The sequence below is a fragment of the Mobula birostris genome, chromosome 24, assembly GCF_030028105.1.
Source record: "Mobula birostris isolate sMobBir1 chromosome 24, sMobBir1.hap1, whole genome shotgun sequence".
NCBI classification, from domain to species: domain Eukaryota; kingdom Metazoa; phylum Chordata; class Chondrichthyes; order Myliobatiformes; family Myliobatidae; genus Mobula; species Mobula birostris.
In genome coordinates this window covers 43,811,377-43,829,803 of record NC_092393.1, presented here as the reverse complement: position 1 = coordinate 43,829,803, position 18,427 = coordinate 43,811,377, and the positions used below count along the sequence as shown (strand labels likewise).

Sequence of the window (18,427 nt, the reverse complement as noted above, 5' to 3'; positions counted from 1 at the left end):
GAAAATATTTCTTTATTGTAATAATAACGTTGCCTTGTTTTTGCACAGGCTGCTTCGATCCCAGATTATAGGGGCCCCAATGGAGTATGGACTTTATTGCAGAGTGGTAGGACAGTGAGGTAAGAAAAATTTCTTTATGCAAGTGTATATTTAATGCCAAATAGAACAAATCAAGTAATGAAGTATATAATGCGTAGAATATTAGGATGAAAGCATGTATTATCTAGTGTAATTAATGTTGTAATTTATTCTATTTAATGTAAAACATGTCATATTTTGGTAGTATTAGCCAAAAGAAGAATTGGACAATAATTTAGACCAAAGTAAAAATATTCTCAACCTTATGGTTTATTCAAGCCTTTGGGGTATTTCTTCCAGCACATTTGATACCAGCAGGTGTTATGGTTTAATTCGTAGTAAATTACCAAAGCTAATTCCAGTTCTCTTAACAAGATCTATTTGAACTTTTTCAGATGTGACCTTTCTTTTATTGCCTCTTTAAATCACCATAAACATAATATGTGGGTTGGCTCCAACATTGCTTGAAGTATGAGAATTGAGAGTTTCCAAAGAGTAGTTTTTTTCCTTGTTTTGAGAAGTTGAATATTTGAAGCCACATTCCATCCTATCTGTTAGTGATAATCTGATAAAATCTTCATGATTGTTAACAGTTCAAAGCGACTGAATGCATCCCGATAATGGGTTTGTGCCAATAAGTGTTTGTGTAGCTGCTATTAATTAGGTCAGATGCTGTTTGCCAATTTACACTTAGTCTGAGGATTACTATAATATTTAGTGTCTACCCAGCAGCATAATCAAAAGATTTTCTTGGTCTAAACAAAAGGCAACAAAATATAATTGCTTATTATTTTGTTGTTCTGAATATTTTTTGTCTTTGTTATAAAGCACAGGAGACCTCAGTGAGGCAGAGCCCACACTGACGCACATGGGTATTGCAAAACTTTACAAAGAAAAGCTGGTAAGAGCTATAATTTTTCCTTGCATTTCGGCATCTGCTCTTTGGGACACTTTAGTTCACCTCGATAATTTTGAAGGAGAATTTTCCACCTTACAGAAGACAATTAAGATAGAAATGTCAGTATTATGGTCACACAGGTAATTTTTAAACCTCATTGGCATAACAAGGTTCATAACTGAATTCTAAAAGTGATTATTTTAAGTGAAAGAGGAATAAAATTTTAATTTTCATATCATGTATGGTAAATTTCAGAATCCCTGCACTGCTTTCGTGCTAGATTAGCATAAGCACCAAATTCACTAAACTAGTGAAAGAACAGCCAAAGAAATAAAGCATTAATACATTTTAGCTAAGAGATAGTCACTATTGAATCATTGAAACCATACTGCAATTACTCCAAATCTGTAGTATTGGCACCCTTCTGGATGTTGGACAACACCATTGCAATTTGCAATAAATTTTGCTTCTGAAAATAACCTTCATGAATCTGAGGACAGGTCCAAAGACATTCCATGTTTGACACAATCCAGGGCTAAGCAGCTTGCTTGATTGGTAATCTATATGCCACCCTAAGCATTTACCTGACCACAATGCCACAGTTACTATGATGTGCAGCATCTACAAAATTCATTAATTTTTCATGAGTACTTTAGCAGTTTCCCATCCTGTGACCTTTGCCATCCAGAGGGGCAACAGCAGTATATTCATCTGCAAGTTTTCCTCGAGGTTGCACAACATCTGCACTTAAGAAATTTTTGGGTCCAATTATGTTATGTTTGGTGCATCAGTTTGAACATTACCTACAGCACCCACTCATCCATATGCTGGAACTGGAGGGAGAGGATCAATCTCACTAACCATTCATGTCATTGACCTTGATGGTGGCTGGACCCTTGCAATGACCTCAAAGATTTCAATAGAAACCAAAGCAAAGAGGTGGAGCACATAATCTATTGTTAAAGTCTGTAAATGTCCTTGACTGACACAGACTTGAAAATGTGCCTGGGTTTTTTACAACTCCAAACATAAATTTAAAATAGGGAAAAAATTGTAATTATAAACACATTAAATGATATGGCAATAGTTAAATCCTTAAATATAATTCGTCCTTTACCTCTTGATCTGCAAACCACCAATTGCCTTTGATAAGAATGGGGTTTCCAATCATTCCCCAGGTCTCCCTATTGGACTGAAGAGGTGATTTCCCCCCCTCCGCCCCCTTTTCCTTTTTTATAATGCTGGGCAATCCTACCCAGACTGGATGCTATTTCTACACTACTTGTGGAATCCACTAAATGCAGTAACAAAAACTGGTATCTGTCACCTAATGGGTCTTCTCTGTAGTGGGCTAGTGTAAGTTCAGGATTTCCAATGGAGTGACTGAATAACAGTGTTTCTCTTTGAAATTTCAGGCCATAACCAAGAAGATTAACTTGGTATTTTTCTTTGCCATTGTGTCTTCCAAACCAACAATACTATCTGATTATTCTCTTCACTGGTTTTGGGAAATGTATCCTAGAAATGAATTTAGCCTTTTCCCCACCTCTCCATTTAACTGAAATTTTCATTCCTGGTGGCTTTTAACTAATTTCCACTGTGTCTTCGTTGGTCATTCTTGTATTATGATAACCAGAATTAGCCACACAACTTCAGCTACTGCCTACCTGCTTCATAAATATTTCAATATCTTTCAATCTTCCATTTTGCACTCTACCAGAACCAATGGCTTTCTATGCCTTTTAACATTTTTTGTTATTTTACTTGTCAGCTACGAATTATCTTTACAGATTTTTGTTTAAACACCCACATTTTAATAATTGTATTTATTTTGTTACTTATTATTTGAGTGAAATCAAAGATTCAGCTTTTCAGTGTTAAACATCACCGACCACATATCATCCCACTTCAACAATCTGTTCAATTATGAAATTTATTACTATCATCCTTTGCTCTAGATGTGGCATCGAACAATTTGAAATTGTTCCCTGTGCATCCTAGTTCTGATGTTAATATGTATTTAAAATCTGTTTTTGTGTTCATTCTGGAAGGCTGGAAAATGCCTATTTAGTTTGGTTTCCTAGTGAATTCTATACCCTTGTTGTTTATTCATGTTAGATATTATTCTAGTCTGTGGGCACAGTATCAACCAAAATGCTTTAATTGTTATTTTTGTTTTGTGAAGAATAACTCAATCAAGTTAAGCAGATCCTGATTTTATTCAGCCTTATTTTTTCTCAGATAAGGCTCCCAACTCCACCCATGGTTCATATGAACCCCAAAGCTCTGACAGTCCAGGTTTCCTGGAAGCCCTGTCAGTGAAGTTCACGTTTTCTTTTATTACTTCATTCTGTTTAGAATTTTGTAGACCTAGAGCTTTGGAAATGTGTTTAACTTTTTTGTCCCAAATTAGAAAAAAAAAAATGAGTACTGGCAAATTGAGAATATATGCCGATTAAATGCAGAAGTCCATGTAAATTGATAGCAGGGCCCAAATGCTCTACATTAAGGTCTAGTTGTTATAGTAATGACCTTCGTTCCATTAGAAGTGGGAATGTTTGGTCATGATTACTCAATGTTAATTCTGTTCTCAGCTCCTCAGAAATTGAAACAGCCCAACATTCCTGAAGTTTTACCTCACTCCATTCAATACAGCCTAGGAAATTGGGATCACATACCTAAGCATTCATTCCCTTCAGAGGAATGTGGCTGCACTCTATCTTAAGTGTAGTTATGGCTGAGCAATTAGTGCTGGTCTTACCAGCAATATCCACATCCCAAAATAATTTGTACTTAAAAATGAGTGATTTTGGTTTTGCTTCCTATTTCATGGAAAGCTGTGGTACACAAAATTAATGTGCCTGTTATAAAATGTGACATTTTACTAACTTTGAAAATACTTTAAGATGTCAAATGTTCTTAATGAAACTCTTAACAATCTATCATGTCAAAGGATTTTTAAAAAATAACATTTTCAGCGCTGGTCAGTGCTTATTAAGCAACTCGCTTTAGAACTGTTTCAGTTTTGAAATGTTAGCTAAGGCAAGTAGTGTCATGTGCAATTCAAATGGCTTCAGAGTTGGTGCTGAAATGACCTAAATTAACTGAATGGAAATGCAACTGTGCTAAAATTACTCTTTAAATTATTTTTAAAATACAAAAATAACAGTGTGCACTAGCTGAGGTTAAGAACAAATAATAAAATATAAACTGGACCCTAAAACATAGGGCATAAATCTTTTTAATTGCTGTTGAATGATTGTAACTCCCTGGTTATTGTTGACAGATGCAGTTGTTCAATGAATGAACTCTTGATAAATGCAACTGAAACTATCCATCAGAATTTATGAATTCTAGCCCATTTTTGGTATAGAATTAATGCAAATATCTAGTGCCCTTGCTGACTTATTCCTTTTGACATAATTTCCTTTAATTCACTGAAAACCAGCTGATTGTAAATTAATTCATTTTCAAGATCCAGTGTAGCCATGTCCTGTGAACATGGTTCTCTCTTCCTCCTAGATAAGATCTTACAATTGGCGAGTTCACAAAGTAATCTGTATTGTAAATTTTTGACAGTTTTTAGCTATTTTATATTTTAGTCATTTGTTGCTGGTTAATCTTTCTTGGATTAGCATTTTTGGAAAACAGTTGAAGATGCTATAGAATGTTAAATTACATTACTTAACTTGTAATTGAAGTAAGGGAAATGCATTGTAAAATAATGACCTCTTGGTTGAGAATACCCAACCAGCATCCCACCCCTGCCCCCACCCATACTGAAGACATCCTGAGAGAGTTGAGAGTGATTGTGGCTTGAGCTGGTTTCATTCACTATAAATTGATGTTTTGGTGTCTGCCTTTATTGAAAGTTGCACAGTTCATAAATCAATCTTTCAGAACAATATCAGGTTGACATTTGAATACCTTTTGTGTGCTTTTCCGAACCAAACCAGAATTCGTGATTGTTAACAGTTTATGTATTTCTGTTGCTGATTTCCCTTCAGGTGCAACATGTGGTGTCACAGAATTGTGATGGGCTACATTTACGAAGCAGTTTACCTAGAAAAGCACTTTCAGAACTGCATGGAAATATGTACGTAGAGGTAAGGTAATAGAGGATACTGAGAGCATATTCTAATGTCATTCTCTCAATCTTTACAATTTATAATTTATATTAGATATAAATGGTCTTTTGTTTATTCTCTTAAGATTAGTTACAATGATCAGTTTGTAATTGTTTTGAGCTTTTGCATGGCCTTTACCACAGCAAGAAGTCTGTTACTGCAGTAGGAAATATAATTGATTTTTTTTTTGAAAATCAGCTGTCTTCAGTGTTCACCTACTTACATTTTTATAATCTCCAGATGGTCATCTGGCTTGTGTATTCATTGTAAATCCTGAAACTGGAGCCAGTTTTTATCCTGTTATTGCTTCAGTTGAGATTAATTAACTTTGGTTACGTGGAGGGAGAAGACGATTGGCATTGAGGGGAATGCTTGTTAGAGTCGTAGGGCACTACAGTACAGAAACAGGCCCTTCAGCCCTTCTTGTCTATTCTGAACTATTATTCATTATCATCCCATCAACCTACACCTCGGCCATAGCCTTCCATACCCCTCCCATCCATGTACCTGTCCAAATTTCTCTTAAATGCTGAAGTCGAATTTATATCCACTTCTTCTGCTGGAAGCAGGTTCCACAGGTTCCCCTTCAGGTTCCCTTAAATATTTCACCTTTCACCTTTAACCTATTACCTCTAGTTCTAGTCTCTCACAACCTCAATGAAAAAAGTCTGCTTGCATTTACCCTAACTATGTCCCTCATAATTTTGTATGAATCTTTCTAAATTTTACAAAGCAAGAATATAAAATAGTTTATTTTTCCGGAAAGGATAAAATTGAGTAAAAATGTCAAAAGTGCAACTGAAGCAGAAATAATAACAATTTAAGTCTTGGTGATAGAATGGGCCGAACCTTTTACTTTTGAACAGTCTAGGAATTACTATTAAAACATTCGCAATCTTGGTAGTTCTCTCACAATTCCAGTGACCCGAGATTGATTCTAAGCTCCTATGTTGCCTACATGGAGCTTGTGTATTCTTCCTGTGAGCATGTATTATCCCAGGTGTTAACATTTCCTCCCATGCGCCATGCTTGTTTGGGTAGTTGGCTGATATAATTTACCTCTAACATGTATGGCTGGTGGAAGAATTGGTCAGGGTAAAGTGGGGTGGGGGGTGGTGCATCTCATATTTTCTCAAAATGATGGATCTGTGCATGGTGGGGTCTATTAGATGTGCAACGTTCAGAAGTTGCCAACAATAAATAACTGGGCCCAGAACACACTTACTCTTACGACTGGAGTCGTCTTTTTAAAATTTATTTATTGTGTTACACCATGGAATAGACCCTCCCGGGCCTTCAGTCATGCAATCCCCCAATTTAATCCTAGCCTAATCATGGAAAAATTTACAACGACCAATTAACCTACCAACCGGTACATATTTGGACTGTGGGAGGAGATTGGAGTACCCAGAGGAAGCCCACCCGGTCACAGGGAGAACATACAAACTCCTTACAGACAGTGGCAGGAATTGAACCCAAGTAGCTGGTACTGTAAAATGTTTGCTAGCCACTATGTTACCATGCCCACCCACAGTGCACACGTGGACTAGTTCTGCCCTGATCTAAACTGAAACAGATGGAGCAACATACTCACATGTTCCATTTTACCTGTACACGAGGAGAGCAGCATTATCCGTGTCACCCACACTGTTCTGAAGTCAAAACAGAAAATTGCTATTTTTATACAGAATTGGCTTATCAATTATGGATATTGACCATTTGGTAAATTGTATACGTTTAACTTCCTTACTTGCAAGATCAATCGCCATGCATAATAGAGGTGTTAAAAGTCAATCGAAACTTCAAGCTGACAACAGATGAAATTTTGAAGTTAGTAAAGCAATAATCCCTTAGTTGTTACATGTGTTTCACATCCTTTCATTATTCATATCTCACCTATCTCCAGCACCCTCTATTAAGTAAAGGCAAGCTATGTTCTGGGTTGATTGCATACTGCCATTGTCATTCTCACCTTATCTGTCTGCAATAGCCAAGATTGTCTCCGGTGGTGTCACTTCAAAGGGCTCATTTGACCACAACTGCCAGAGGCTGTGCTTGCCTGGGAGTTGTCTTTAACCCTTGCCTTACTGTAACTTCCACAGATCAACAGGGGAGGAGCTGAAAAAATTGTTTTCCTTCCTTTTGAGATTTAAAGGATAATTTCAGATTATCCAGCACTGAAACAGGTCCCTCAGCCCAGCTCATCCATGTTTACCAAGTGGCCTCCCTAAGCTTGTCTCTTTTGTCTGCATTTGGTCCATATCCTTCTAAAACTTCCCTATCCACGCACAGTACCTGTCAATTGAGGGGTGCTTTGCCAGCACCTCTCTGTTTCTCATGTGCCCGTCAGTTCCATCAGCCACAGAGTATTTCAAAGTTCAAAGTAAATTTGTATCAAGGAATATATATGTCACCGTATACTACCCTGAAATTCATTTTCTTGCAGGCATTCACAGTAGAACAAAGAAATAGAATCAATAAAACACTACACACGAAGACTGACAAACAATCAATGTGCAAAAGAAGGCAAACTGCGCTAAACAAACAAATCAATAAATAATACTGGGAACATGAAATCTTCCCTGGGCAATTTTCACGAAATTTAAAAAGTTGTCTTGTAAAATATTGGCCTTTTAAATTTTATGTTCTTCCTGTGTTAAAGAGAGTCTGAAACTTCAATGTTTATGGACTTTCTCTTAGCAGAGATATTGGCAAATGTCTCAATATGTTACTTCCTCATGGTGTGGTTTTTGCAGGTTTGCACATACTGCTCCCCTAACCGAGAATACGTTCGTCTGTTTGATGTTACTGAACGCACATCACTACACAGGCACAATACTGGAAGAAAATGTCACAAATGTGACAGTGAGCTGCGAGACACAATTGTGCACTTTGGTGAAAAGGGAACGCTGGAGCAGCCACTGAACTGGAAGGGAGCAGCCGAGGCAGCCAAGAAAGCTGATGTCATCATTTGCCTTGGATCCAGTTTAAAGGTTAAGCATTGTTTTCCAGAAATTTCCTTTGTCACTTCAGATGCTGAATGAACTTTAATTGCTTTTGAACTTTTCATGCCACACCCCATTGTATATTTTGTACAAATAATTGCTATATAGCTGGTTATGAATAAGGAGCTATCCCATCAAGTCTAAACAATCAAAAATTAGACTTTAAGGATTGTAAAATTGTTTAACAAGAGTACATACACATATCTGCACAATCTTGAACTGAGTCAGAGGAAACTGAATCAATCAGGGCCTTCAATAGTGAATTAATTAACAGAATTTTCAGAGCAACACAAAAATAGACAATGGGATTATTGAAATAGACTATAGGAAGTCAGAATAAATTCTATGTGGTAAATGGTCACTACTTGTGTCATTACAATTCTTATTAACCTCTTATTCTGGTTCTTTTAGCTAAAGGCTCAGAATCAGTATTCTATAATGTTGTGGTTTGCAACGCAGAGTGTAAGCCTGTTTAAATGACAATCATATTGCCATTTTGATTTGGACAGAACTGTTACTTAACCATCTTGATAGTGGGTCACTTCTATTCGGTTGTGATCATTCTGCATTCTTAGTAAGAGATATTGTTACGAAAGCATACAAATGTTGCCACTTGTACTAGTTTTGGCAACAACGATTGCCAGTTTATGGTAGCTGCAGACTGAATTTTTTTTCTTTTGATATGAATGGCAGTACCACATTCAGCCTTTCATTTTTCCCCCAATGCATTTGATCATGTGATCTGCGCTACCCTCTTGAGCTATTGAGAATTGCCTTTAATTAAGAAAACTTTTAGGTATTGGTCACAAATACTTGTTGGGTTTGTTTTTTGTCTCACAATTCAAGTTTGTGGAGAATGATATTTTGGATGTGTATTGAATGTTTTGGCCCAAATGATCGTAATGTTTTTCCTTCAGTTACAGATTGAACTTTCATTCTGCAAACAATTAAAATTTAAAATGAGCCAAGTACATCAAGCTACTTTAGTTCATACTAACATTTCTTTGTTTCAGGTTCTTAAAAAGTATTCATGTCTTTGGTGTATGAGCCGAGTCCCTCACAAAAGACCGAAACTTTATATAGTAAACCTGCAGGTAAGAACTAAACTTCTTGTGTAAAGTAGATGTCAGGTTACTTTGAGTCATAAAGCTGCACAAGCTAAACTGGCTAAAGATATCTGATTTCTTCTTTAAAAGATGTGGTTTGTAACATTTTACTGATAACTAGTGTTTGTATTCCATTAACAGGTGTAAGTTTAAATTTTAGTTTTATAGTTTGAGCACATAGTCTTACTGTCATAATCCAGAATCCTACACTGCCTAGCTAAATATAACAATTATAGTGCCATACTGTCATTTACCTTATCTCTTTAAATTGCTGTTGATTAAAGTTGACCATCACATAACATCAGTTTTCCAACAGTATTGTTGTGGACTATGTTTTTTTTTGTGTGGGATTGATTGTGTGTCCAAAATGGCTAAAATTGTAATATGCCTTGGGAATGGTATACGTGTGATAAATATTGAAGCCAATCTGGGGGAATCCTTGAAATGGATTCTGTTTTTTTTTTGGTCACCAGGTAACTGGAAGTGAACATTTATTTGCTGGTGGGAAAGAAGCAACCTTTGATAGTGACCACCCTCTTATTATTGAACACGGTATACATTTACATTTAATTCCAAGGCAATTTTTAAAAATCATCACTTAATTTTGGCAACTGTATTTGAATACTGATTGCCACTTTCATATTGGTGAACACTGCAGTGTTAATTTCACTACAGTTAAAAACATGCTTCAGTGTTTTATCTTTGCTGTGCTTCACCTGCTGCTTTGCCTTTGGACATGCATGCCGTGCATTTCATTGTCAAAGAATCACGATTCAACATTAGCAGGACTTGAAGCAATGTTGGGCAAGCCCAACCATAAACGTAGAGTTATGTCCTAATTCCATCTCTAACGCTCTGAGAGCTCAATCAGGTTGAATCAAATGATGTATGAAGTGGTGATGTGCTGGACTCTGAAATGAGTTTAATGCCACTTTCCCTCTTACCAATGCAGTACCATTATTATATGTGACCCTGTCATCAGCTCTCTCAATGTTCAAGGTTCCAGGTACATTTATTATCAAAGTATGTATGCAGTATATGACTCTGAGATTCGTCTTCTCCAGACAGCCACAAAACAAAGAAAACACTAATGTATGGAAACCCTTCAAAGAAAAACATTGTGCCCTGTGCACAAAAAAAAAAACAAATCACATAAACAGCAACAAGAACATCAACCCCTCCACCACATACAAAAAAAACAAATCATGCAAATGACAACAAGAACATCAAACCATTCCCCACCCTGAGCCTGATCTTGCATCAACATCCGTTATTTAGACCTCAAAACCTTATATCTCCTCTTAACAATGTGCTTATTCTCATTACCTCAATACATCACTTTAGAAAATAGCCTGAGAAAAAGTAGGCAATACAGCTGTTCAAGTCTAACTGCTGGGCCATGGCTGATCCTCTAGTTTACACCCCTGCATCCCTAAATTCTCTGACTTCCTTGATGTTCAATATTCTCTGAATGACTTTATCTTCAGAATTCTATTACCAACAACGGACTTAATTTCAAAAGCTTCACATTTGTTTTAATGCAGTTTAACACACACAAAAAATAGTAGAGTGGATTGTTGTCTTGGTTCATTTATCCCCAGTTTAATGGTAACTTAATTTACCCCTGACAGACGACTCCTTATTTAGGTCTGAGACACAACTGTGAAGTACCTTGTTGCTTTATATTTTAAAAACACTTTGCAAGCTGTAATTTGGTGCTTCTCTCTCATTTTTTTTTACAGTGGACACCAAAAGATGATGTAGCTACACTCAAGATTCATGCAAAATGTGATGATGTTATGCAGCTGCTGTTGGAAGAACTCTGTCTTGAAATTCCACCCTATGATAGGTATTTTTCACTTTCACTATTTCTTCCTGCACTTGAACCGTCTCTTGCACCTTCATTTTTTCCAGACTATTTTTATGACGTTTAACTTGAATACACCCTTTCATATCCTGTATGCCCATTGACTCATTCTTAGATCAAAAGATCTCAGACCACTTCCTTTTATTCCTTACATTCCACCATTTCATACAGTACTGTTGAAAAGTCCTATATATATATATATATATATATATATAGCTATGGTCCCTGACACTTTTGCACAGTACTGTGTTTGTCAATGTGGAATGGAGACAAATTTGTAAATCTGGCAGGAGCAGAAGATGTGGGGAATGGCAAGGGTGGAGTGCCGCAGGAGGGATGTGGGACAGGTAGCAGAGAAGAAATGTCCAGAGTGAGTGGTGGTATAGGGGCAGACACACCCAGCCCTGAGACACCAGGCAAGGTAATTTGATTCCAAACAATTGGTTTATTCATCATTACAGAATGTTTCTCTGGTGCTCGCTGCTCCCTCCTCTCTCCCTTCCCCTTTTCCCAACTATGATTCCCCTCCCCCTGCCCCCTTCCCACTCTCAGTCCACAATAAAGACCCATATCAGAATCAGGTTTATCATCACTCACCCCTCACTGTCATGACATTTGTACAGTGCAATACATAAAATGACTACAATACTATGCAAAAGTCTTAGGCACTCTAGCTATATGTATGTGCCTAAGATTTTTGCACAGTACTGTAGATTTCTTGTCAGTTACCTCTACCAAGTTTTCCCCTTTGTTCATCAAGTGAAACGTCATGTTAGTCAGCATTCTACATTCCCTCGCTTCTTTTCTTTCTGACCTTGTACCTTGCGGTCTTGTTCATAATGAACTTGCCAACCTTCAATATTCCCACCAAATTCCTGGCTTCTATGCTAGCTATAGCCATGTTAGAGCGATTTTTGGGTTTAGGACATATACATTTAGCAATTGACTTTGACTACCAGTCTTCATATCTGAAAATGTTTTGTGGATTTAATTTGGAGTGCAGCTCAGAGCAATGGGTTCCTAAAAGCCATGAATCTTACACCAGACAATGTTGATTAAAGTTCATTTGGATGTCTGTGGTGTGGATGCAGATGTGGAGGTGTGAAGGTTGTGTGCAGTTTAAAAAAAAGTATTGTCCATACATTGTAAATATGGAGTTGTCCTTTGGTGTTCATCACATAAAATATCGAGCCGCATGTTGGAGATGCCAGACCTTTTGACCAAAAACGTCTCCGTATGATGGCTGCTGTACCTTGTTCCGTGGAATAAAGAAGCTGCTTTGTATCTACCAGCACTTTTCTCCAGTGACTTCATTCATGCAACAACAAGTTTAGATAGAGTATGGAGTTTCCTCTCTCATTACTGTTGTGCTGTCTTTAAAAAATGATTTAAATGGATTCCTGAAATCAAACGCCACCCTCAGGTACAAAAAACTGAATACTGGAAGAATTTAGTAGATCAAGCAGCATCTGTGAGGGCAAATTGTGTAAGTTGGCATTTTGGGTTGAGACTCTGCATCAGAGCTGTGAAGGAATGGGATAGACTGCCAGTACATACTAGTATGAGGGGGGGTTTGATTGAGGCAGAGGGATGGAGCATTGTGTGGAGGGGTTGGCAGGCAAATGGAGCTGCAGGGGGAGGCAGGAAAGGAGGGAGGGGTGGTCCTGGATGATGGGGGACGGTGCTTGATCGGTAGATGGAATAAAAACGGTGGAGGGAAAGAGAAGGATGAATGGAAGAAGAGTAGGTGGACAGATGAGGGTGTGAGAGAGAAGAGCATGGAGATGTGCGTTATCTGAAACTGAAAAATTGAATACTGGTAGTGTTGGGTTGCAAGTGTGGGTAGATGTGAGATGTTATTCTTCCAATCTGTGTTTGGCTTCTTTGTAACAGTGGAAAGGCTGAGGATGGGCCGGTTGGTATGGGAGTGGGAAGTAGAGTGAAAATGACATGCTACCGGACTCTCCAAATGCAGTCAAAATGCAGATTCTTCACAAGAAGCCCCTACATGATTTTGCCATTGTACAGGAGGCCCTATTGCGAGCTCAGAATGCAGTAGATCAGGTGTGCCTCAACTGGAAGGATTGTTTCCTGTCTCTTTTGTATTCAAACTACCCTCAAGAATTTTGTCTTTAAATATTAGTTCCTCTTCACCAAATCTTCTTTTCTTTGATGTTTTACCTCTAAAATCCTGAACTACCTTGTTTGTAATACTTGAACTAAACAGTCACGAGAATATACAGACTTTGATGTAACCAACCACAATCCTTTCCTTTGTTATGCAGCTCAATGAGACTGTCCTCAATTTGTTGCACTGTCAAATATCCAGTTACAAACAACATTATCAATGCCAATTACCTCCTCAGATGCACGAGGATGCTTCTGTTCTGCATTTATATGATGCTTCTGGGATGTGTTGCCTTAATCAGCACGTTCTACTTGTGGACTTTGGCCGCAATCAAAATGTATAACCCTTAGTTAAGCTTTGAACTTTTGATTCTCTCCATCACGAGGATAGCTCACTTCTACCATTATTGCCCATCATGCATCTTCCCACAGCTCACCAGTGACGAAAGTCTGTGTTTGAATATGCAGTTGACACAGTACAAATATTTCTGCGGTCACTTGACATCCTGTCACACTGCAGCCACAAATTACTTCAACATGTGAAACTCTGTCTATATCCTGTTAAACTCCAAATCCTGTTAACTCATCGCCACAGTTTCTTAATCACACTGGCTTCCAAGGGTGGTATGACTCAATTTAAAACAATATCTCTGTGTTTAAATCCATTTATTGCATTGCCTCTCCTGACTTGTTACCTCTTTCAGTCTTCCACCAAACCTGATTTCTTGTGTACCATCCTCGTTTATCCCAGTAACAGCAGTGGCTGCTTCTGCTATCAAGGTTCTAACTATGGAAGTGCCTTTCTCTTCACCCCCCCCCCCCCTTTGAGCTATTGATCATATCACCTTTGGATTTGTGATCATTATTTGCTCAAACTGAAGTGTATCATATTGATTTAAAATAAGAATTTGAGGGCCATTGTAGGGCAACTAAATGATTAAAGGATTTGCTATTTTTAATAGTGGCATTATAAATCTTTTATCAGCTTCTTTGCCTTTATTGCTATTGAAGCCTTCCTTTCATTACTCCCCCACCCCTCACAAGTTGGGGAAGTGAGGCATCTGAATCCAAAGGCAGGAGATCCACCTCTGGTTTCTTGTTCTAATGGCCACTCTTTTGAGAGTGACTGTTAACCCTGGGATGGAGAGGACATTTTACAACTATTATTGTCACTAGACATGCACGCCTTCAGTAGGCAACTTTAGAACACACTCAGCAGCAGAAATCTGGGCCTGCTCTTCCTTCTATACCCTGAGATTGGGAGCAAATGTAGTGGCATCATTGAGACTGGCTTACGGTGCAAAGGGGGGGCTCACTTGGACCATTCTAATTCACTTACTAGCTGTGGAACTGATGGATTGCTTTGATTTTTTGTGCATGATACTTAGAATGATTAAAACTGAGATGGTTGCCTATTAATATCTGTAAATGACTTTCACTCTTGATCTGTGTTTCTCCTCAAGGTCGAAAGATCCTATTTTCAGTCTAGCTACTCAGCTGAGGCCAGGAGAAGAAAACAGTCATAGTCGTAAACTACTAACCAAGGACAGCCCAGGAAGTGTGGGCTCCACTGTCTCAGGTGGTTGGTATGGCAAAGGTTGTGCAAAAGGCAGAAGAAGGAAGAGAGTCTAATCAGGGAATCATGATGCTCAATGTTTACATCTTGAATCTTTTTCCCCTCCTTCCCCATATGAACATCTTTGGGAAGGAGCAGAATCAACAGCAGATTTCTGCAAATCCTGATGCCAGTACTGCAGAGTCAGGAGGCTCTGCTGACCAGAACATCATTTTCACATGTCCCATTGGTTCAGAATACCACCCCTACCTCTTGACATGGGTACCAGTCTGTTAACAGATGATCAGGCTGTTACCAATGCAGTTGGACCATTAAATTTCAAACCAGTGGGATACAATTTTAACATCGTGATATTTAGTTACTGACCTTTCAGTGTGATGTGGAATAAAACGTTCCCAAGAAATATCTTCCGTAACTTGCATAGGGAAGTATTACAGGATTGTGCATCACTTTTAACTTTAGACAAAGTATTGAAGATACACCATTTTTGATTATTGTCCCCTTACTATCGATGAGAATGCTTCTTCCTGTGCACCCTGATCTAAAAGCAATATTTTTTTAAATGCATAACACAATGGCTTGGAACAATTAATCTTCCACTGACTATCAGAGAGAACTTTGCACAATTATTTTCAAGCCATGTACTCTAGGTATGTAGCATACATCGACTCTTTTTTTCCTGCAGTAACAACACAAGGTCTAGATGAAGAAGGTGCACTTTCTATCAGTTCTGCACCCACTTTAAAAATAAAAATATCTCCAATTATTGTCCATCATTATTTGTTACAAAATGTATAAGAACTGAGAAAGAACCCAGTGATGTTCTAAAAATTTTCAATGCAGTCAGTTTATTTATTGTGCTCAAGGACCAGAATGAGCAGAAAATCTAGATCTATAATGGTAAATTGTTTTTTTAAAACATACAAAGTAGTGTAATAATGACTCTCACCAAACTCAATTATTGACTTCCTGATATATCAGCCTGTTCTTTTATTGGAAACTAACAACTTGGTCCAACCAACTTAAAATAAAAGCACTGAAATTATAGCTGAGTGCCAAAGTAGCTTTTTTAAGTATAGTAACTTGTGTCAGAAGACATTACTTGTACAATTACAGTTTTATCTGCAGAACACAAACTTTCAACCACTTTCCATCGGTCATGGCATCAGAGCAGGTGAAGCAGAAAACCTGTTTATAGCTATTACGGTGCTCTGAAAGATTAGTTTTAAAGTTTAGAAAATAAATAAGATAAATCTTGAGTATATTTGCACTAAAATATATTTCAATTTACAATGCCATTTGTATGTCTTTGTTTACTTTTATTACACATTTGGACTACTTTGTGAATTTTCGGTCACCACTTTTACACAGGGATTTTTCTAATGATTGCTCGCTTTTCTAGTCTTACTAATATTTCTCATTGTTAGAGATCTCTGGTATGCTTCTTTATGGTTTACTGTGACGTTTCAAGCTAAGCTATTGATGGATTGATCGATTAACAGCGACCTACCAGCCTCGCCTAATGCAATCCTTGATTTTTTTCAGCAGGTAACTTGATACTAAATCATTATTATCTGTAGCTATGTAATAGGGATTGTTGTATGTATTTCATCAGGTTAAGCAAGGCACTTGCTAATGAACGCAAACTTTAAAGTAATACAATAATAAAGATAATTTGCAATGGGAGACAAGGGTATCCTTGTAAAAATGTTCTGTTAATAAGTATGAATACTGGAACATGGGAACTTTTGGATAAAGTTTTTGTCTGAGATCCCTAATTCTTCAGTTGTGTTGAATGCTTCTGTATGATTAGCCAAATTCTCGGGTCCAACAGTATGATTGTCTGGAGTATAATAATTCTCCTTAATCATACTTTCTCTTTACAGTATGCTTTTTTATCAAAGAATCTTTGTTGCTCAGCTCTCAATTGTCCTTTTTCTTGTTCCAAATTGCAATGGAAAAATTGCTGTTTTGGGATCAATTTCTTAGCCATGAGACAACATGGAATGTTGTGGCTTATTTTTTAATACAATTTAAATCATATTTTACACCTAAACTGTATGTGTAAAACGGGTATTTTTTTTGAGCTGTTAAATGGATTGAGTGTTGCTGTCCTGGCAGTTTAGGAACAAATTGAGAGTCAATATATCTAAAGTGATTTAATAGATTAAATGGTAAATAAAAAGCAAAATGCTGAAAATGCTCATCTTCTGAAATAGAAACATTAAATGCTTAAATCTCAACAGCGAGTGGATTAGATATCAATGTCCTGGAAATAAATGAACAGATAAGTATAATATGTTGACTGTAGGCACTGCATTGACTGGAACTATCCTGCCAGTAATCAACTGGGAAAATGTGTATAGTATTAAAAGTTGCTGCTGTTTTTATCTGATTCTCTGGGTCATTTTTAAACACTTCCTGGTGGGTTAACCGATTCCGGCAAAACCTCAGTGTCTTCATGCATCTGATAACTTTATAGGTGAATTAACGTTATAGGTTAAAAAATGATGCGAAAGGGCTTTTGGCAAGGTTGCCAGGATGAGTTATAGGCTGATAAAGAGTTTGATAGAATCCTGGCCTCTGTCTTAAATGTGTTTCTGGGTTTGATTTAAAAATGTTCGGCTTCCCAGCATTATCAATATATGCTTTAAAATATGCAAAAACAAAAGTAAGGTTCAAGTTAAGTTATACATTTGACAACTGAATTGCTCTACTGCTGTATCATTGGTAATGAGTTTGTCTTTCATATTTGTCAAGTGAAAAGGGTAAATATTTTCAAATGTGTGCCTACAGAATCCCTAACATAATGTGTATGATGGGATTTCATTCTCCAGAAGCACGAAAACTGAGAGTGCTGGGAAATGAACATACAATTAGTGACTTGCTGGTAGCCCAATTGTGGTTGCACTTTATTTAATACAAGTTGTTAATCATATTGCAACTGTAAGTATCATTTTTAAATAAAATAAATAGAGAGCTTGCATTTTTTTGTCCAGTGTAAATTATTTCCGTTTTCAGCTAGTGTAATCTGCATAAGTTTTTGTTTAACTACTTAAGCTGATAGCACGTTCCATGTAACGAGTTGTTGCCTAGTTCGCCATTGAAGGCTGGCAGGATTCCTACTGGGAGTGTTTGATTCCTCTCCTAATTAATTAGCCTCAGATGACCCTGTAATTACAAACATGATTGCAGCCACAGATCCCTAGATGAGACCGGATGTCCACTTGGATGATTCGCTTTCTCTTATTGTTTTGTTCAAAATTAGCTGGGATGACCGTGGTGCAGAATGATCCCAAGTTCGAATCTGCCCGGCTCCTTGCACACTTTCCATCCATGCTGGGTTGAGCAACTTGGCTTCGTAAAAAAAAAAGTCAAATGCTATGGAAGTGGCAAATAAAAGCTGCCCGAAAAGGAACAACGACCACCATGCTGCAGTGGTTAGTGCTGCTACTTCATGGCTCTGAGGTTGATTTAAATCTGACCTTGGCTACCGGCTGCACTGGAACTTTCCCATTGGGTTTTCCCATCATTCTTACCTGGCAAAGACATGCTGAGTGGGGGCGGGGGGGGGGGAGGGTTAATTGGCCTTGATAAATAGAAGGAAAAAGGAGTGCTACAAGATGAAGTAGATGGGAAGGCA

General features: G+C 37.6%; 1 protein-coding gene across 1 annotated transcript in view; it reads left to right on the top strand.

Annotated features, from left to right (window-relative positions):
• The window catches only part of sirt7 (sirtuin 7), a 31,474-nt gene extending 13,704 nt beyond the window's left edge, over window positions 1-17,770 (top strand). Inside the window, exons 4-10 of the mRNA XM_072242027.1 lie at window positions 49-119; window positions 907-979; window positions 4,984-5,082; window positions 7,860-8,096; window positions 9,122-9,202; window positions 10,957-11,063; window positions 14,672-17,770. Of these exons, the coding sequence (XP_072098128.1) occupies window positions 49-119; window positions 907-979; window positions 4,984-5,082; window positions 7,860-8,096; window positions 9,122-9,202; window positions 10,957-11,063; window positions 14,672-14,840 (837 nt within the window). The 3' untranslated portion in view covers window positions 14,841-17,770. The remainder of the gene's footprint in view (window positions 1-48; window positions 120-906; window positions 980-4,983; window positions 5,083-7,859; window positions 8,097-9,121; window positions 9,203-10,956; window positions 11,064-14,671) is intronic.
• Window positions 17,771-18,427: the final 657 nt, after the last annotated feature.